This window comes from Xenopus laevis, chromosome 9_10S (assembly GCF_017654675.1).
Source record: "Xenopus laevis strain J_2021 chromosome 9_10S, Xenopus_laevis_v10.1, whole genome shotgun sequence".
In the NCBI taxonomy this organism is placed as follows: domain Eukaryota; kingdom Metazoa; phylum Chordata; class Amphibia; order Anura; family Pipidae; genus Xenopus; species Xenopus laevis.
In genome coordinates this window covers 116,971,844-116,993,871 of record NC_054388.1, presented here as the reverse complement: position 1 = coordinate 116,993,871, position 22,028 = coordinate 116,971,844, and the positions used below count along the sequence as shown (strand labels likewise).

Here is a 22,028-nt window from a genome sequence, read left to right as displayed (position 1 = left end):
GTGTTACAGGGAGAGCTGGGAAGTGAATCAGGGGTACAGACTGATACATTAGATAGGTACAAGGAAGGGTCGGATGCTTTATTCACCAGTAGCTCCTCCCAGCAGACAGGAGGGAGCCAATGAGAGGAGGGAAAGGGAAGTGAATTAGGGGTACAGGCTGGTCTGAGGCAAATGTTTCTGTGGATCAGATGACAGACACATTATATACAGACTTAGTGTCACTATGTGAGAGGGAGAAGGGGAGGAGGTACCACTTTGGGTTATGTACAAAACAAAATGTTTAGGACACTTATTAGCCGTTATTTAGAGTTGTAGCTATTTTTTATTTGATTCATTTCTGTTACGCAACTGCAGTGCCAGTAACCGAACGGCCAATCAGATCAGTAGCTGTGGGACCGCCCCTCCGCAGCGGGAAGCTAATGGTACAGTCCGCTTAGCAGCAAACTCCTCCTCTCAGTGCCTCGGCAGCGTTGAGTCCTCCAGAGCAGCGAAGTGGTGACGTATGGGCCTGAGCGCCGCCTCCTCTCGTTGGTAGCGCTAAGGAATAGTAAGATGGCTGCGCCCATAACTCGTCGCCGGGGAAAGGTGAGAAGAGTAGAACGACGGGACAGAGCTCACTCGATGGGTCCCCACTAATTCTGAGGTGTTATTGTGACTTTGAAGGGGACCCAGTCATTTAGGCCTCATATGTGTCCCGAGTAAACGAACAGTTCCCTTAGTTACAGTAGGTGGGCTGCTCAGTAATGGCGCCTTGTGCCTCTCATAGGCTTCTCCTCTGCCGACTGACTCACTGACTGACTCACTGACTGACTGACTGACTGACTGACTCACTGACTGACTCACTGACTGACTCACTGACTCACTGACTGACTGACTCACTGACTGACTCACTGACTGACTGACTCACTGACTCACTGACTCACTGACTGACTGACTCACTGACTCACTGACTGACTCACTGACTGACTGACTGACTGACTCACTGACTGACTGACTGACTCACTGACTGACTGACTCACTGACTCACTGACTGACTGACTGACTGACTCACTGACTGACTGACTGACTCACTGACTGACTGACTGACTGACTGACTGACTGACTGACTGACTGACTGACTGACTCACTGACTGACTGACTGACTCATGACTGTACTATGACTGACTGACTGACTGACGACTCACTGACTGACACTGACTGACTCATGTGACTGCTCACTGACTGACTACTAACTGACTGTACTGACTGACTGACTCACTGACTGACTCACTGACATACTGACTGGCTGACTGACTGACTGACTGACTGACTGACTCACTGACTGACACTGACTGACTGACTGACTGATCGAACTGACTGACTGACTCACTGACTGACTGACTACTGACTCACTGACGACTGACTGACCTGACTGACTGACTCACTGACTGACTACTGACTGACTCACTGACTGACTGACTGACTGACTACTGACTGAGACCTGACGACTCACTGACTGACTGACTCACTGACGATCTACTGACTGACTGACTCACTGACTCACTGGACTGACTGACTGATGACTGACTGACTACTGCCATGACTCACTGACTGACTGACTCACTGATGACTACTACTCAACCCGACTGCTCACTGCTACTACTACTGACTGCACTGACTCAGACTGACTGACTGACTCACTGACTACTGACTGACTGACTGACTGACTGACTACTGACTGACTGACTCACTGACTGACTCACTGACTGACCTGACTGACTCACTGACTTCACTGACTACTGACTCACTGACTCACTGACTGACTATGACTCACTGATCACTGACTCACTGACGACTGACTGACTGATCACTGATGACACTGACTACTACTGACTACTGACGACTGACTGACTCTGACTGACTGACTACTGACTACTGACTCACTGACTCTGACTGACACTGACTGACTCACTGACTACTGACTACTGACACTGACTGTGACTCACTGACTCATGTGTCCGAGTAAACTGACACGCTCCTACTGACACTGACTGTGACTGACTCACTGACTACTACTGACTGTGACTACTACTGACGACTGACTCACTGACTACTCACTGCTCACTGACTGACTCACTGACTGACTCAACTGACTGACCTGACTGACTGACTGACTCACTGACTGACTCACTGACTGACTACACTGACTCACTGACTCTGCTGACTGACTCACTGACTGACTGACTCACTGACCGACTGAAATCACTGACTCACTGACTCACTGACCTGACTGACTCACTGACTCACTGACTGACTCTCACTGACTGACTGACTGACTGACTCACTGACTGACTGACTGACTCACTGACTGACTGACATCACTGACTGACTACTGACTGCACTGACTGACTGACTCACTGACTACTGACTGACTACACTGACTCACTGACTACTGACTGACTGACTTCACTGACTGACTGACTACGACTACGAGACTCACTGACTGACTCACTACTGACTGCCACTGCACTGACTGACTCACTGACTCACTACTGACTGATACTGACTCACTGAGACTGACTCACTACTACTGACTACTGACTCACTGACTGACTCCTACTGACTCACTGACTGACTGACTACTGACTCACTGACTGACTGACTACTGACTCACTGACTGACTGACTACTGACTCACGACTGACTACTGACGACTGACTACTGATGCTACTGACTACGACTCACTGACTACTACTGACTGACTCACTGACTGACTCACTGACTACTGACCTGACTGACTGACTACTGACTACTGACTGACTGATGACTGACGACTCACTAGCTCACTGAACTGACTGACTGACTGACTGACTACTGACTACTGACTCACTGACTACTGACTCACTGACTGACTGACTCACTGACTGACTACTGATACTACTGACTCACTGATGACTGCGACTACTGATCTCCTGACTGACTGACTGACTGACTGACTGACTCACTGACTGACTGACTCACTGACTGACTGACTGACTGACTGACTCACTGACTGACTGACTGACTGACTGACTGACTCACTGACTGACTGACTCACTGACTGACTGACTCACTGACTGACTCACTGACTCGACTGACTCACTGACTGACTCACTGACTGACTGACTGACTGACACTGACTGACTGACTGCACTGACACTGACTGACTCACTGACTGACTACTGACTGACATCACTGACTGACTGACTCACTGACTGACTCACTGACTGACTGACTCACTGACTGACTGACTCACTGACTGACTGACTGACTGACTGACTGACTGACTCACTGACTGACTCACTGACTGACTGACTGACTGACTGACTGACTGACTCACTGACTCACTGACTGACTGACTCACTGACTCACTGACTGACTGACTGACTGACTGACTCACTGACTGACTGACTGACTGACTCACTGACTGACTGACTACTGATGACTGACTGACTCACTGACTGACTGACTGACTGATCTGACTCACTGACCTGACTCACTGACTGACTGACTCACTGACTGACTGACTCACTGACTCACTGACTGACTGACTGACTCACTGACTGACTCACTGACTGACTCACTGACTGACTGACTCACTGACTGACTCACTGACTGACTCACTGACTGACTGACTGACTGACTCACTGACTGACTGACTGACTGACTGACTGACTGACTGACTGACTGACTCACTGACTGACTGACTGACTGACTGACTGACTGACTGACTGACTGACTGACTGACTGACTGACTGACTGACTGACTGACTCACTGACTCCATGACTCACTGACTGACTACTGGACACTGACTGACTGACTGACTCACTGACTGACTGACTGACTGACTCACTGACTGACTCATGACTGACTGACTCACTGACTGACTACACTGACTGAACTGACCTGACCTGACTACTACTGACTCACTGACTCACTGACACTGACTCACTGACTGACTCACTGACTGACTGACTGACTGACTGACTCACTGACTGACTCACTGACTGACTGACTGACTGACTGACTGACTGACTGACTGACTGACTGACTGACTCACTGACTCACTGACTGACCACTGACTGACTGACTGACTGACTCACTGACTGACTGACTGACTCACTGACTGACTGACTGACTGACTGACTGACTGACTCACTGACTGACTACTGACTGACTGACTGACTGACTGACTGACTGACTGACTCACTGACTGACTCACTGACTGACTGACTGACTGACTGACTGACTGACTTCTGCCTCCAGTTGCCCCCAGCGGCCCGTCCTCCTGCTTCTAGATTATTTTTCTATTTGCCCCAGAATGCCCTCTGCTTCGTATTCTTTTCACTTCTACCAAAGCCATTTCTTATGTAGATGATCCTTTCCCACGGTGCCCGCTGTGCCCTCTCCCAAGTACCGATCCCCAGTCGCTCTCTGTGCCACCCCCCCAGACATGCCCGTGCCCCTCATTACCATGTGCTGGTTGTTGGGGGAGGGCACGCAGGGACTGAAGCTGCTGCTGCTGCCGCCAGGACTGGTGCCCACACCCTGCTCATCACCCACAGACTGGATACTATAGGTGAGATCTATTGTACCCACCCACTCACTACTGTCTCTTTATTGTACCCACCCACTCACTACTGTCTTTATATTGTACCCACCCACTCACTACTGTCTCTATATTGTACCCACCCACTCACTACTGTCTCTATATTGTACCCACCCACTCACTACTGTCTCTTTATTGTACCCACCCACTCACTACTGTCTCTATATTGTACCCACCCACTCACTACTGTCTCTATATTGTACCCACTCACTCACTACTGTCTCTTTATTGTACCCACCCACTCACTACTGTCTCTATATTGTACCCACCCACTCACTACTGTCTCTATATTGTACCCACTCACTCACTACTGTCTCTATATTGTACCCACTCACTCACTACTGTCTCTTTATTGTACCCACCCACTCACTACTGTCTCTATATTGTACCCACTCACTCACTCACTACTGTCTCTATATTGTACCCACTCACTCACTACTGTCTCTATATTGTACCCACTCACCCACTCACTACTGTCTCTATATTGTACCCACCCACTCACTACTGTCTCTATATTGTACCCACCCACTCACTACTGTCTCTATATTGTACCCACTCACTCACTACTGTCTCTATATTGTACCCACTCACTCACTCACTACTGTCTCTATATTGTACCCACTCACTCACTACTGTCTCTATATTGTACCCACTCACTCACTACTGTCTCTATATTGTACCCACTCACTCACTCACTACTGTCTCTATATTGTACCCACTCACTACTGTCTCTATATTGTACCCACTCACCCACTCACTACTGTCTTTATATTGTACCCACCCACTCACTACTGTCTCTATATTGTACCCACCCACTCACTACTGTCTCTATATTGTACCCACCCACTCACTACTGTCTCTTTATTGTACCCACTCACTCACTACTGTCTCTTTATTGTACCCACTCACTCACTACTGTCTCTATATTGTACCCACTCACCCACTCACTACTGTCTCTATATTGTACCCACCCACTCACTACTGTCTCTATACTGTACCCACTCACTCACTACTGTCTCTTTATTGTACCCACTCACTCACTACTGTCTCTATATTGTACCCACTCACCCACTCACTACTGTCTCTATATTGTACCCACTCACCCACTCACTACTGTCTCTATATTGTACCCATTCACTCACTCACTACTGTCTCTATATTGTACCCACTCACTCACTACTGTCTCTATATTGTACCCACTCACCCACTCACTACTGTCTCTATATTGTACCCACCCACTCACTTCTGTCTCTATACTGTACCCACTCACTCACTACTGTCTCTTTATTTTACCCACTCACTCACTACTGTCTCTATATTGTACCCACTCACTACTGTCTCTATATTGTACCCATTCACTCACTCGCTACTGTCTCTATATTGTACCCACCCACTCACTACTGTCTCTATATTGTACCCACTCACTCACTACTGTCTCTATATTGTACCCACTCACTACTGTCTCTATATTGTACCCACTCACTACTGTCTCTATATTATACCCACTCACTCACTCGCTACTGTCTCTATATTGTACCCACTCACTACTGTCTCTATATTGTACCCACTCACTACTGTCTCTATATTGTACCCACTCACTACTGTCTCTATATTGTACCCACTCACTCACTCACTACTGTCTCTATATTGTACCCACCCACTCACTACTGTCTCTATATTGTACCCACCCACTCACTACTGTCTCTATATTGTACCCACCCACTCACTACTGTCTCTTTATTGTACCCACCCACTTACTACTGGCTCTATATTGTACCCACTCACTACTGCCTCTATACTGTACCCACCCACTCACTACTGTCTCTTTATTGTACCCACCCACTCACTACTGTCTCTATATTGTACCCACCCACTCACTACTGTCTCTTTATTGTACCCACCCACTCACTACTGTCTCTTTATTGTACCCACCCACTCACTACTGTCTCTTTATTGTACCCACTCACCCACTCACTACTGTCTCTATATTGTACCCACTCACTCACTACTGTCTCTATATTGTACCCACCCACTCACTACTGTCTCTATATTGTACCCACTCACTACTGTCTCTATATTGTACCCACCCACTCACTACTGTCTCTATATTGTACCCACTCACTACTGTCTCTTTATTGTACCCACCCACTCACTACTGTCTCTTTATTGTACCCACCCACTCACTACTGTCTCTATATTGTACCCACCCACACACTACTGTCTCTATATTGTACCCATCCACTGATGGATATAAAATGTCTATCCCTGTGCCAGGCCAGATGTCGTGTAACCCCTCATTTGGGGGCATTGGCAAGGGGCACCTCATGCGGGAGATTGATGCACTCGATGGTCTCTGTGGCCGCATTTGTGACCTGTCGGGCATTCACTACAAGGTCCTAAATCGCTGCAAAGGGCCGGCTGTGTGGGGGCTGCGCGCTCAGATAGACAGGGAATTGTACAGGCGCAATATGCAGGTAAGTGAGTGTATGGAGGGAGTGAATATTCAGGTAAGTGAGTGTATGGGGGAGGGAGTGAATATGCAGGTAAGTGAGTGTATGGAGGGAGTGAATATGCAGGTAAGTGAGTGTATGGGGGAGGGAGTGAATATGCAGGTAAGTGAGTGTATGGGGGAGGGAGTGAATATGCAGCTAAGTGAGTGTATGGAGGAGGGAGGGAATATGCAGGTAAGTGAGTGTATGGGGGAGGGAGTGAATATGCAGGTAAGTGAGTGTATGGAGGGAGGGAGTGAATATGCAGGTAAGTGAGTGTATGGGGGAGGGAGTGAATATGCAGGTAAGTGAGTGTATGGAGGAGGGAGTGAATATGCAGGTAAGTGAGTGTATGGGGGAGGGAGTGAATATGCAGGTAAGTGAGTGTATGGGGAGGAGTGATATGCAGGTAAGTGAGTGTATGGAGGGAGGAGTGAATATGCAGGTAAGTGAGTGTATGGGGGGGAAGTGAATATGCAAAGGTAAGTGAGTGATGGAGGAGGGAGTGAATATGCAGGTAAGTGAGTGTATGGGGAGGGAGTGAATATGCAGGTAAGTGAGTGTATGGGGGAGGGAGTGAATATGCAGGTAGTGAGTGTATGGAGGAGGGAGTGAATATGCAGGTAAGTGAGTGTATGGGGGAGGGAGTGAATATGCAGGTAAGTGAGTGTATGGAGGAGGAGTGAATATGCAGGTAAGTGAGTGTATGGAGGAGGGAGTGAATATGCAGGTAAGTGAGTGTATGGAGGAGGGAGTGAATATGCAGGTAAGTGAGTGTATGGAGGGAGGGAGTGAATATGCAGGTAAGTGAGTGTATGGAGGAGGGAGTGAATATGCAGGTAAGTGAGTGTATGGGGGAGGGAGTGAATATGCAGGTAAGTGAGTGGTATGGAGGAGGAGTGAATATGCAGGTAAGTGAGGTATGGGGGGGGAGAATATGCAGGTAAGTGAGTGTATGGGGAGGAGTGAATATGCAGGTAAGTGAGTGTATGGGGGAGGAGTGAATATGCAGGTAAGTGAGTGTATGGGGAGGGAGTGAATATGCAGGTAAGTGAGTGTATGGGGAGGGAGTGAATATGCAGGTAAGTGAGTGTATGGGGAGGGAGTGAATGAGTAAGTGAGTGTATGGAGGGAGTGATATTGCAGGTAAGTGAGTAGGGAGGAGTGAATGAGGAGGGATGATATGAGGAAGGAGTGTATGCAGGAGGAGTGAGGGAGGAATGAGGTAGTGGGGGGAGGGAGTGAATATGAAGTAAGTGTTATGGAGGAGGGAGTGAATATGCAGGTAAGTGAGTGTATGGGGGAGGGAGTGAATATGCAGGTAAGTGAGTGTATGGAGGAGGGATGAATATGCAGGTAAGTGATGTATGGGGGGGAGTGAATATGCAGGTAAGTGTGTATGGAGGAGGGAGTGAATATGCAGGTAAGTGAGTGTATGGGGGGGGAGTGAATATGCAGGTAATGAGTGTATGGGGAGGGAGTGAATATGCAGGTAAGTGAGTGTATGGGGGGGAGGAATATGCAGGTAAGTGAGTGTATGGGGGGGAGTGAATATGCAGGTAAGGAGTGAATATGAGTAAGGAGTGTATGGGGAGAGTGAATGTGAGGGGGAGAGTGAATTGAGTATGGGAGGGGAGGGAGTGAAATGAGTAAGTGAGTGTATGGGGAGGGAGTGAATATGCAGGTAAGTGAGTGTATGGGGGAGGGAGTGAATATGCAGGTAAGTGAGTGTATGGAGGAGGGAGTGAATATGCAGGTAAGTGAGTGAGGGAGGAGTAAGTGATGATGGGGGGAGTGAATAGAGGTAAGTGAGTGTATGGGGGGGGAGTGAATATGCAGGTAAGTAGTGTATGGGGAGTGAATATGAGGTAGTGAGTGTATGGAGGGAGTGAATATGCAGGTAAGTGAGTGTTGGGGGGAGTGAATATGCAGGTAAGTGAGTGTATGGAGGAGGGAGTGAATATGCAGGTAAGTGAGTGTATGGGGGAGGGAGTGAATATGCAGGTAAGTGAGTGTATGGAGGAGGGAGTGAATATGCAGGTAAGTGAGTGTATGGGGCGGGAGTGAATATGCAGGTAAGTGAGTGTATGGAGGAGGGAGTGAATATGCAGGTAAGTGAGTGTATGGGGGCAGGGAGTGAATATGCAGGTAAGTGAGTGTATGGAGGAGGGAGTGAATATGCAGGTAAGTGAGTGTATGGGCGGGAGTGAATATGCAGGTAAGTGAGTGTATGGGGGAGGGAGTGAATATGCAGGTAAGTGAGTGTATGAGGAGGGAGTGAATATGCAGGTAAGTGAGTGTATGGGGGAGGGAGTGAATATGCAGGTAAGTGAGTGTATGGAGGAGGGAGTGAATATGCAGGTAAGTGAGTGTATGGAGGAGGGAGTGAATATGCAGGTAAGTGAGTGTATGGGGGAGGAGTGATGAGTAAGTGAGTGTATGGGGGAGGAGGTGAATATGCAGGTAAGTGAGTGTATGGAGGGAGGGAGTGAATATGCAGGTAAGTGAGTGTATGGAGGAGGGAGTGAATATGCAGGTAAGTGAGTGTATGGAGGGAGGGAGTGAATATGCAGGTAAGTGAGTGTATGGAGGGAGGGAGTGAATATGCAGGTAAGTGAGTGTATGGAGGAGGGAGTGAATATGCAGGTAAGTGAGTGTATGGGGGAGGGAGTGAATATGCAGGTAAGTGAGTGTATGGGGGAGGGAGTGAATATGCAGGTAAGTGAGTGTATGGAGGAGGGAGTGAATATGCAGGTAAGTGAGTGTATGGGGGAGGGAGTGAATATGCAGGTAAGTGAGTGTATGGGGGAGGGAGTGAATATGCAGGTAAGTGAGTGTATGGAGGGAGTGAATATGCAGGTAAGTGAGTGTATGGAGGGAGGGAGTGAATATGCAGGTAAGTGAGTGTATGGAGGGAGGGAGTGAATATGCAGGTAAGTGAGTGTATGGAGGAGGGAGTGAATATGCAGGTAAGTGAGTGTATGGAGGGAGGGAGTGAATATGCAGGTAAGTGAGTGTATGGAGGGAGGGAGTGAATATGCAGGTAAGTGAGTGTATGGAGGAGGGAGTGAATATGCAGGTAAGTGAGTGTATGGAGGGAGGGAGTGAATATGCAGGTAAGTGAGTGTATGGAGGAGGGAGTGAATATGCAGGTAGGTGAGTGTATGGGGGGAGGAAGTGCTCAGCATTGTGGCTCTTGTATTTGCAGAAGGAAATCCTGGGGACCCCTCGTCTGACCGTGATGGAGGCGTCTGTTGAAGATCTGATTTTAGAGACACCGGACCCCAGTCTTCCTGGGAAATGTCAGGTCAAAGGAGTCATTTTAGGTGAGAAGCTCCCAGGTTTTGTTAAAGACCCAGTAAGTGTTCCGGGTCTGTGTGGGTGAATGGTGCTAATGTTGGGGTGCAGTACACAGGATTAGGGCCCAGTTGGGTGCCCGAGGGTATGACCCATTTTGCCACTTGTTATTCAGGAGATGGCAGGCCGGTGTTGGCAAGCAGTGTGATTCTGACCAATGGCACTTTCCTGCGGGGAACCATGAGGATTGGAATGGAGGAGCGGCCAGCAGGACGCTGGGGGGAGGAGCCGGCCGTAGGTCTGGCACAGACATTGGATAATTTGGGGTTCACGGTGGGGCGACTAAAGACTGGAACCCCTCCTCGTATTGCCAAGGACTCTGTGAATTTCGATGTTGTGGAGAGGCACGAGGCTGATAATCCCCCAGTTCCGTTCAGCTTCATGAGTGACAAGGTCTGGATCCAGGTACAGTGAGTCGTTCATTGGCTAGAGAGGAATGTGGGGAGACTGGAAGTTCATTGGCTAGAGAGGAATGTGGGGAGACTGGAAGTTCATTGGCCAGAGGGGAATGTGGGGAGACTGGAAGTTCATTGGCTAGAGAGGAATGTGGGGAGACTGGAAGTTCATTGGCTAGAGGGGAATGTGGGGAGACTGGAAGTTCATTGGCTAGAGGGGAATGTGGGGAGACTGGAAGTTCATTGGCCAGAGGGGAATGTGGGGAGACTGGAAGTTCATTGGCCAGAGGGGAATGTGGGGAGACTGGAAGTTCATTGGCTAGAGAGGAATGTGGGGAGACTGGAAGTTCATTGGCTAGAGGGAATGTGGGGAGACTGGAAGTTCATTGGCTAGAGAGGAATGTGGGAGACTGGAAGTTCATTGGCTAGAGGGGAATGTGGGGAGACTGGAAGTTCATTGGCTAGAGGGGAATGTGGGGAGACTGGAAGTTCATTGGCTAGAGGGGAATGTGGGGAGACTGGAAGTTCATTGGCCAGAGGGGAATGTGGGGAGACTGGAAGTTCATTGGCTAGTGGGGAATGTGGGGAGACTGGAAGTTCATTGGCTAGAGGGGAATGTGGGGAGACTGGAAGTTCATTGGCTAGAGGGGAATGTGGGGAGACTGGAAGTTCATTGGCCAGAGGGGAATGTGGGGAGACTGGAAGTTCATTGGCTAGAGGGGAATGTGGGGAGACTGGAAGTTCATTGGCTAGAGGGGAATGTGGGGAGACTGGAAGTTCATTGGCTAGAGGGAATGTGGGGAGACTGGAAGTTCATTGGCTAGAGGGGAATGTGGGGAGACTGGAAGTTCATTGGCTAGAGGGGAATGTGGGGAGACTGGAAGTTCATTGGCCAGAGGGGAATGTGGGGAGACTGGAAGTTCATTGGCTAGAGAGGAATGTGGGGAGACTGGAAGTTCATTGGCTAGAGGGGAATGTGGGGAGACTGGAAGTTCATTGGCTAGAGGGGAATGTGGGGAGACTGGAAGTTCATTGGCTAGAGGGGAATGTGGGGAGACTGGAAGTTCATTGGCTAGAAGGGGAATGTGGGGAGACTGGAAGTTCATTGGCTAGAGAGGAATGTGGGGAGACTGGAAGTTCATTGGCCAGAGGGGAATGTGGGGAGACTGGAAGTTCATTGGCTAGAGAGGAATGTGGGGAGACTGGAAGTTCATTGGCTAAGAGGGGAATGTGGGGAGACTGGAAGTTCATTGGCTAGAGAGGAATGTGGGGAGACTGGAAGTTCATTGGCTAGAGGGGAATGTGGGGAGACTGGAAGTTCATTGGCCAGAGGGGAATGTGGGGAGACTGGAAGTTCATTGGCTAGAGGGGAATGTGGCGGAGACTGGAAGTTCATTGGCTAGAGGGGAATGTGGGGAGACTGGAAGTTCATTGGCTAGAGGGGAATGTGGGGAGACTGGAAGTTCATTGGCCAGAGGGGAATGTGGGGAGACTGGAAGTTCATTGGCTAGAGGGGAATGTGGGGAGACTGGAAGTTCATTGGCTAGAGGGGAAATGTGGGGAGACTGGAAGTTCATTGGCTAGAGGGGAATGTGGGGAGACTGGAAGTTCATTGGCTAGAGGGGAATGTGGGGAGACTGGAAGTTCATTGGCTAGAGGGGAATGTGGGGAGACTGGAAGTTCATTGGCTAGAGGGGAATGTGGGGAGACTGGAAGTTCATTGGCTAGAGGGGAATGTGGGGAGACTGGAAGTTCATTGGCCAGAGGGGAATGTGAGGAGACTGGAAGTTGATCGGGCCAGATGGAAGATAGGCGATATTAAGTGTCCCCAGTAGTTCCTGCACCCCGAAATCCCACTGTTTCACCTTCCATGACTATTTATTCTCACGCAACCTCACCCCACTGCTCAAGTCCCTCCCCATGGGGTGCACAGTAGGTTTGGGTTCCTGTATATATATGTAACACGCGTGTCATTCCCACAGCCTCACACGCAGCTCCCGTGTCACCTGACCAGTACCACGCCTGCTGTGGAGCACATTGTCCGAGAGAACCTTCACCTAAGTAGCCACGTCCAGGAGACCACTGCCGGCCCCCGGTGAGACCTTATTAGTCACCTGATTGGTCAGAGCCTTGAGTGCTTCTTGCTCATTGGCTGCTCTCTCCCCAGGTACTGCCCATCCATTGAATCCAAGGTGTTGCGCTTCCCTGGGAGGAGTCACCAGGTGTGGCTGGAGCCTGAAGGGGTAGATTGTGATGTCATTTACCCCCAGGGGCTTTCCGTCACCATCCCGGCCGAGGCTCAGGAGAGGCTTTTACGTCACATCCCTGGCCTGGAAAATGTGCGCATGTTACGTCCAGGTCTGTCTGTTGTGTGTGCCTACCTACCTGTCTACTCACCTACCTGTCTGTCTATACTCCTCAGCCCATTGTCAGTGCCTACCTACCTGTCTACTCACCTACCTGTCTGTCTATACTCCTCAGCCCATTGTCAGTGCCTACCTACCTGTCTACTCACCTACCTGTCTGTCTATACTCCTCAGCCCATTGTCAGTGCCTACCTACCTGTCTACTCACCTACCTGTCTATTTATACTCCTCAGCCCAATGGCAGTGCCTACCTACCTGTCTACTCACCTACTTGTCTATTTATAATCCCCAGCCCATTCTTTCAGTGCCTACCCACCTGCCTGTGTCTATTTATACTCCTCAGCCCATTCTGTGAGTGCAGGTGTGTGGGTACCTACCTACGTGCCTGTGTGTATTGATATTGTGTCAGTGCAGGTGTGTGGGTACCTACCTGTGCGTGTGTGTGCGTATATATATATATATATATATATATATATATATATATATATATATATATATATATATATATATATATATATATAGTGAGCGAGTGTTGAGCGTTATGAACTTGCCTTTGTGCCCCTGCAGGTTATGGGGTACAGTACGATTTCCTGGACCCCCGGCAGCTGTGCAGTTCATTGGAGACCTACCTGGTGCAGAGGCTTTTCCTGGCGGGGCAGATCAATGGCACCACGGGGTATGAGGAGGCAGCAGCTCAGGTACAGGTTATTGGCTGGGGTATTCACTGTAGTGCCCCCCAGGAATGTGCTTGGTTGTGACTGGCAGTTTGTGCCCCTGTTGCAGGGAATCATGGCGGGTATAAATGCTGCATTGAGAGTCAAGGGCCACCCTGCCTTTACCATCAGCCGCACCCAGGGCTACATTGGGGTGCTAATAGACGACCTAACCACACAGGGAACTAGAGAGCCATATCGCATGTTCACTAGCCGCGCTGAGTTCCGAATGTCCCTGAGACCCGACAATGCCGACTCCCGGCTGACCCTGAGAGGTGAGCAATTGGTCAGGCTAGAAATGGGGGCTTAGTTCTGTCTCTTATTAATGTGACTTCTTGCCCCCCACCATCAGGGTATGAGGAAGCCGGCTGTGTGTCCCAAGAACGTTATGAGAGGGCTCATGCCACAAACACCACCCTGGCACAGGGACTGGCCACACTGAGATCCCTCCAGCTGTCACCCCCAAAATGGCAGCAGCTCATCCCCAGAGTTCCCATCAGCAGCAGCCGGGGATCCACCCTCAGGTACCTGTGGGAACGGTTTGTTTCATCCCCCAAATTAGGGCATTTCCTTTTCTCGTAGGCCCTTGTGTCAGTTCAGACGTTTGGGTTATGTCCAGGATCTGAAGGCAGGACAGAATTGGTCTCCTGGCCCCTCCCTCAGGATATATAGGCTCCACCTCTGTTCCCCAGTTCTGTTGCAAAGCTTGGTGAGGTGATGAGGAGACGGCAAGTAGGAAGGAAGGTCAAGAGTATGGAACATAGTAGATATGTAGAGCAGGAGAAGTCCTTTCCCTCATACTAAAATCAGCCTGTTTGGCACTACACCTGGTTTTTATTTGTAACCAAAACTTACCTCCCAGCCTGGAATTCAAAAATCAGCACCTGGTTTAATGTCACCGGGAGCAACATCCGAGGTGTTGGAGAGCAACATGTTGCGGATCACTGGCATAGACTCTCTTGAAGTTCCAGGGAATTACCAGGGCATCTATGAACTGCGCCCCTTCATCCCTGGTTCTGGAGCAGTAGCATGGAACTTTGAAATTGTGTCTGGACACTAATAAGTCTGTGTCTGGTGTCCCCCATCTGGTGGTTATTTAGGCAAAGATCTTGTGATGAAGGCCCCATTCTCCTTGGGTGATAGGAAATCTGCCTCCCAGTTTTGGACTTTGGGGATATAAACTGCAGCAATTGATGGAACATGGCATTCTGACTTTTTTCATCTTGCAGGGTGTTCCTCCTTGTTTGTTCATACGCCACCTCTGTTGTGTTCTCTGATTGAATTCGGACTGGTTTGAAGGATGTTGGACCAGCCTCGGAGGACTAACACTATGGCACAAAGTTCTAGCACATTGATTGGCAAGCGAGACTTCTGTTGAGTCCACTGTCCCTGCAAAGTGTGGGTGCGGTTCACTGCTCCCCACTCGAATGTGCTTGTGTCGGTTGTCACGATCTCCCAAGTCCGTGGTGCTCAGCTTCTGCCAGAAGTTTGGTGTGCCTGAACCGTCCACCACGAGTGGCTGGCCCTGCTTTGTGGTGCTATTGGGATTTTCTGCTGGAGGTCTTGGTGACCTTTGTTCCAGCCCTGAAGAAAGTTGCTCTGTTGTGGTCGTAAATGAAATCTGGCATAGGGAATCGTCTCTATCGCTGCTACCATGAACCCCAGTAATTGAAGGCAGTCTGCTGCTGTTGCTTTGGTCTAGAAAGTGTCTTGTGCTGGAGATGATGGTGTAGACTTTGTCCCCTGTCAGTTGTACTGTTGCTTGGAGTCCAATAGTAGTGCCAGGAAGCCTATCCACTGAGCGGGTAGCAGCCAACCATGTTGTGTTAGCACCCATAGGGTTATTGTATCCGCTACTGCTTGATCTTCTGATGTTGCCTTGAGAAGGAGGTCGTCAGGATATAGTAGCACATGGACCCCATGGTCCTCAAGTGGGCCGCTATTGGTGCTAGGACTTTTGTGCACACTGTGCAGAGTCTGAAGGGAAGAGCTACAAATTGGAAGTGCTGATCTCTTACTGCAAACTGGAGGAAGGCTGTGAGCTTGGATGTGATGGGACATGGAGGTACACGTCATGCAGGTCGATTGAGCTCATAAAGCATCTGGGTTCCATGAAGACTATCGCTGACCTGATTGATTTCATCTTCAACTTCTGCTTGTGAATGAACCTGTTTAGTTATTTTAAGTAGAGAAGGGGTCAAAGTGTGCTCTTCTTTTTTGCCACCAAGAAAAGGTTGGAATACAATCCTTCTAATTTGTAATGGCCCCTGTTTGCCACGGGGATACTACTGCTTGTTGCAGAGTTGTTGTAGTTTGTGTGTTGGAACAAGCAATGGTATAAATAGTCTGGGTAGAAGTGTTGTATGATTTGCAGCACCCTATTGTCTGTGACAGTGGTTTTCCAACAGGAGAGGAAAGGTGACCCCCTACCTTGGCAATTGGGTTGTGGTGGGGGCAGTGATTCTGAGTTATGTTTTGTAGTGGCAGCTTTCCTCTGTCTATTTGACTGCTGCTACTGTTGTCTGTTGCACTCTGGTCTGTCCTGGAGCTACACAAGTCTGGTGCACCAAAGGAACAGGGCTTACGGCTAGTTGTGGAGCACGTTTGCCTGGTAGGGAATCTCTTCGGTTGATCACTATGTCCCCTCTTACCAGGTGGGAGGAAGGTGCTCTTTCCTCTTGTGACTTCTGTGATCATTTGTTTGAGGCACCCCCTGTATCTGTATCCCCTGTGCTTATTTGGCTACCACTGAATTGGCTACCGACTTTGCTGTGAGGCTGATCATTTCCAAGGCTGAATCCACTATAAAGCAGAGAGAAGTCTGTAACTTACTGATGGCGGCTGCTAACTCTTGAGCTGACACGGACGGCCCAGTGCTTTGTAGTTCTACTACATGCTCTTTTCACTGATGACTTTTTATCCAAAGATGCCCCTTCTGTCGCTAGTGTAGTATGTGTGGAGAGTCTGGCAATGGCTTTGGGTGCTTTGTCCCATAACTTACTCTGTTCCTCAGGAATTGGGTGTCATAGAATCACTTTGGGAAGATAAACCAACGTTGCGCGCTCTTTTCACAGCTGTAAAATAGAGCGCAGCCCCCATTGCCCAGTATAGTGTCCGTACCACATACCAACTGGGACACTAATCAGTGTGGGGAATGTAGGTAGCTCAGCACAGCTTCCTCCACAACTCCACTAAACTTTCATTGCCATAGTCTTGTGTTCCACTTGCTGCTATAAGCCAACAAACAGGGAACAGTGAATAACGTTGAGAGACAGCTCCCCATGCCTCCCTCCTAGGGATCAATAACTAAAAGATGAATAAAAAAAAGGAATGAAGAGTTTGTCCTTCACCTCCGAGGCAGGACAAAAGAACTGAGGAACAGAGGTGGAGCCTATATATCCTGAGGGAGGGGCCAAGAGACCAATTCTTCTGTCCTACCTCCAGAGGTGAACCTGGACATAACCCACTGGTCTGCACTGACAGGAGGGCCGCCTAGACAATATGTACTACTGCCCCACATGTTGGGCTGTACAGGTGCACCCCATAAGTCACCTTTGCCAGAGACCCTGAAATATCACTTGGGGGGTTCCTTGGTTCCAAACAGTACACACTTCATTACAAGGGAAGTTCACCATTCGATAACTTTTTTTTATTAATAGATCTATTCTGAGCAACGTTTCCATTGGTCTTGATTTTTTATTTGTTCAGAATAATTCTTCTATTCTGCCTCAATTCGGAATCAGTAGGGGTCGCTGACCTAGGCAACAAAAAGCAGACACTGTGTGAGGCTTGTGCTTTATTGTGTCTGTATGTGGTCCTTACTTCTAGTAACCAGGGAGCATGTGTAATGCACTTGTATCATTGCCTCCTCCGTTCTACTACTGGTCCAGTCCCCTTAGCAACCACATACACTTTACATTATATCAGCTGCAGAACAAAAGAACAGGCGAAATAAGACCAATTGCAAAGGTGTCACTCTGGTGTCTTATGTGGAAAGTGTAGGGAACCCTGCTTGAAGCCATGTCTCTTGCTCTTCAACCCGCCAGTGCCTTGGAGCTGCTTCGTTACCAGGGAATGGACCTGCCCACAATCTCCCGAGCGTTTCCCAATCAGCTGAGAATGTTCTGTGAGAGGCCCGACATTGCCCAGCGCCTAAAGATTGAAGGTGAGTGCCCCCCTGAGTGACACCCCCTCATTGCTATATTCCAATAAGATGGGAACTCTTCATTCCTATCTAGTATATATTTATTATATATGTGCCAGCCTGTAAGCCTCCCTCAGTTGTGTCAGATAATGGGGTGACCAGCCTGTATCCCCCCTGTAGCCGCGTATGAGGTGCACGTGTCTCAGCAGCGCAAGGAGATTCTGGAGGTGCAGCGGGACGAGTCCCTGGTTCTGCCCCATGATCTGGATTACAGGAGCCTGGATGCCTCCCTGTCTATTGAGGTGCAGGAGAAGTTGGCAGAGAGCAGACCAGAAACGGTGAGATTGGGTCCAGTCCCTAGTGGGGGGCTCATTACTGGCGCAACCCTAATACTCTGTTCTTCCCACCAGATTGGTGCCGCCAGTCGGATCCCTGGGGTGACACCGGCTGCTGTAGTGAATCTCCTCAGGTATGTGAGGAACAAAACACAAGAACCCCCCAGGAGGAAAGTGGGCAAAGTCGGTTCTGAGGCTGAAAGGAAGTTTTTAATTGGAGGCGGGAGCCACGAGCCCAGAGTCTTGTAGCCCAGAGTCCTGTAGCCCAGAGTCTTGTAGCCCAGAAGCAGCACTGCTGGACAGACCTGGAGCCCATGGATTTGCACTGGATAGTCCTGGGCTCTGGAACGTTTCTCCTCACTTGCCCATGGTAATATGGGTGTCGGATGTGGAACTATGAGCCAGAGAAGGTGTTTGTGGGCCCAGTCCAGTTGCTAAGGATGTGGTGGTAGCAACGGCTGGTGACGTGTGGAACAGGACTGAGTTGATCTGTGACTAGGGGTTGCACCTGGCTGCTATAACTGATGCCAATCTTATTAATAGGAAAAAGGGTAAGAATAGAGGAATGGCCTTTTATTCCAGAAAATGTGGGAACCCTACAGGCTGGGCCCCAGGAGCAATGGTTTGTCCCCTAATAAACGAGTGATTGTACCTTCACTTTTGTGTGTATTCCCCCCAATAAATCAGTGTTTATGCATACAATGGCCCTACCTGTCAGTGCAGGACGTACGGGGTTAAGTTCTCTCTGGAATTTGGACAAACAATGAATGAATTTTAGGCTCCTCCTCTTCCTGTGTCTCCTTCCATCCTCAGTTTTTTGTTTGTCCTGCTCAGAGGTGGACATAGCACATTACCTCCTCACATTATTCATTTCATTCTTCTTTACTGGTGAGCCCTAATTAATGTGTGCGCCTATAGCTTGAGCCCCATGGATTCAATACTGGGGCTTTTAGTGAGACCCGTGTGTTGCTCCGTGAGCCGACTCCACTAAGGTTCCTACAGAACTCAGCTTACAAGGTGAGCCCTTCTCCCCAGGGAGATACAGTGTGCTTCTACAGTACCCATAGTTGTGCCTTATAGAGTGAGCCCCATAGCGCTCCACTATATGACTCTCAGTAGTCATTCGGGCAATGGGGAAAAATTCTGGATAACTGGCAGTTATCCCTTGACATACCAGGCATTCCCTTTGTTGGTCCGATCTCCCCTACATCGGGCAGATTAGCGGGCAAATTCAGAACACTGAGAACCCGCCTTCCATCACGTCACAGACACAATGTCACTTGCGGTTGCGACTAGTAAGTGCGCCCAGACATAGTGACGTCACGGAGAGAGATACCGCACTTCACACAGCTAAGTAACACTACTAATTCTGCTCTGCTTATTTCTGCACATTACACACAGAATGGGCCAATCCAAAGCATTAGCGGAATTAATTGAGGAACTTTCTGCTCATCCACATGAACATAACAATGGTCACGGGCCGCAGTGTCTAAGAACAGATTCGTCTCACTTCAGTTTGAGGACACTCAATTATTTGGACTAGAACTTAAACAGATAATTTCTGAGGTGACGGGTGTTAAAGGATCTTTTCTGCCTCAGGGCAAGAGAACACGCAAAGATTCACACAAACGCAATTATCACCAGCGAACATGAGGTTCATACCCCACAACATCCAACAGAAGCAGATCTACTCCACAGCTAATCCTCTCCAAGAAAATTCAAGCCTTCAATCTCAACAAAAATCAGCCAAGAAGGGAGGCCCGACTAAGAGTCAGGATTCGTGACTCTCAAACATTGCAAAATACATTGTGGGTGGGGGGGGGCCAGACTTCAGAAGTTTGCCAGAGTATAGAGAAACTCCATAACAGACACTTGGGTGCTCAATACAATCTCAGAGGCTCACAAAATAATTCTCACCAAATACCCTCCAAGAGGCACATTTATGCCATTAAAAAATTCATCAGAACCTACTAAGGTAGCGGCCATGGCAGAAATTCTACAAGATCTTCAAGAGAAGGAAATAATAATCTCAAACAACAATTTCAAGGTTTCTATTCAAATATTTTTACTGCGGTTTCTGTCTGGTCTTAAAGGGATCCTGTCATTGTAAAACATGTTTTTTTCAAAACGCATCAGTTAAAAGTGCTGATCCAGCAGAATTCTGCACTGAAAACAGGATTTTTGATACTCACCGTTAAATCCTTTTCTCTGTAGTCAAAAGGGGGACACAGGGACGATGGGGTTAAGCTCCATCCTCCAGGAGGCAGGACACTTAAATAAAAATTAAAGGGGGCGTGCCCTATTGGGCTTAACCCCGCACACTGTGCTCTAGCCTTCAGTTTGTCCCAAAGACTCTGCAACCAGAACAATAAGAACAGTAACCATAAGCCGAGGTAAACCAGGAACTATCCTGGAACGAACAATGGTTAAGCTCGTTCTAATGGGCGGGAAGCCCTGTGTCCCCCTTTTGACTACAGAGAAAAGGATTTAACGGTGAGTATCAAAAATCCTGTTTTCTCTGTCGTCTTAGGGGGACACAGGGACGATGGGGACTTAACAAAGCAGTCCCAGAACCGCAGGGTGGGAACGAGCTTAAATAGACCCAATAGTGAAAGGTAGACTGTAACACTCTTGACCGAGGGAAGCCTGGGCTCAGGAGGGAGTGTTGAGTCTGTAATCTTGCAGGTATCTACAACCAGGCAGCTGCCTTGTAGCTGTGGCCCAGTGGGTCAGAATGTATCACGCCCAAGAAGATCCCACTGCTTAAAAGGGCTCGGATACCTTCTAGTAGAGACCTTAGTTAGAAAATATGTCTGATAAGCGATAATCGGATGTACTTGGCAAAGGAATCATGGAAGTTGCCTGACCTCTGCGAGGTCCCGCTGGTAAGAAGAGAGAATGTGAATTGCGGAAGAACGTAACCGTTTCCTCTATCCGCGGAGTGCTCGGATTTCGCTGTTTGTAGAAGTTGGGCGCAGCGATGGCACTAAAAACTCCTGATTAATATGAGAAGGAAGAATGAAGGAACTGTACGTACTATTGCTCTATCTTTGTGAACCAGAGAAGCTGGATTATGGAACGGTGCCCTCAGCTCAGACACTCTCCTGGTTGATGAAATGTCAACAAAAATGCCACCTTGCAGATGAGCCATTTACAAAGATTGAGTTCCGATATTCAAATGCTGGGTCCAGTAAGACTTAGGTACGAGATAAGATCCTAACCTTTGACAGGTGGGCGAAAAAAAAAAAAAAAGGACGGAGCTACATGTGCTACTCCTTGCAGAAATGCACAATGCATCTGTCACCGCTAACAGAGGCTGGTGAGACAGATACCTGTAACCTTAGAGAGCTAGCTGTAAACTCCGCTGCAAAAATAATGATACCCATGGAATGTGGAGTTCCAGGAAGGACAAGTCAGCCTCTTCACATCAGTTAATGTACAAGTGCTACATCTTGTAATAGGATCTCGAGAAGTAGATTTGAGTGCCATGAGTATTGCATATATGAATTCTTCTGCTTGCCCTTGTCTTCACCAGCTGTACGCAGACATCCCGTCAAGGCGAATAGACCCGGAGTGAGGTACATTGGACCTTGCCACAGGAA

The 22,028-nt window shown here is 48.8% G+C and overlaps 1 protein-coding gene across 1 annotated transcript; it reads left to right on the top strand.

Moving 5' to 3' along the window:
- The first annotated feature begins 433 nt into the window (after nt 1-433).
- LOC108704178 (protein MTO1 homolog, mitochondrial) lies at nt 434-19,130 on the top strand. The gene is made up of 13 exons (XM_041578389.1): nt 434-585; nt 4,393-4,597; nt 6,902-7,101; nt 10,325-10,442; nt 10,589-10,878; nt 12,851-12,963; nt 13,036-13,226; nt 13,802-13,932; nt 14,018-14,222; nt 14,300-14,471; nt 17,994-18,112; nt 18,272-18,429; nt 18,502-19,130. The coding sequence occupies exons 1-13, from the start codon at nt 553-555 to the stop codon at nt 18,673-18,675; spliced, it is 2,109 nt and encodes a 702-aa protein (XP_041434323.1). The 5' UTR covers nt 434-552; the 3' UTR covers nt 18,676-19,130.
- The last annotated feature ends 2,898 nt before the right edge of the window (nt 19,131-22,028 follow it).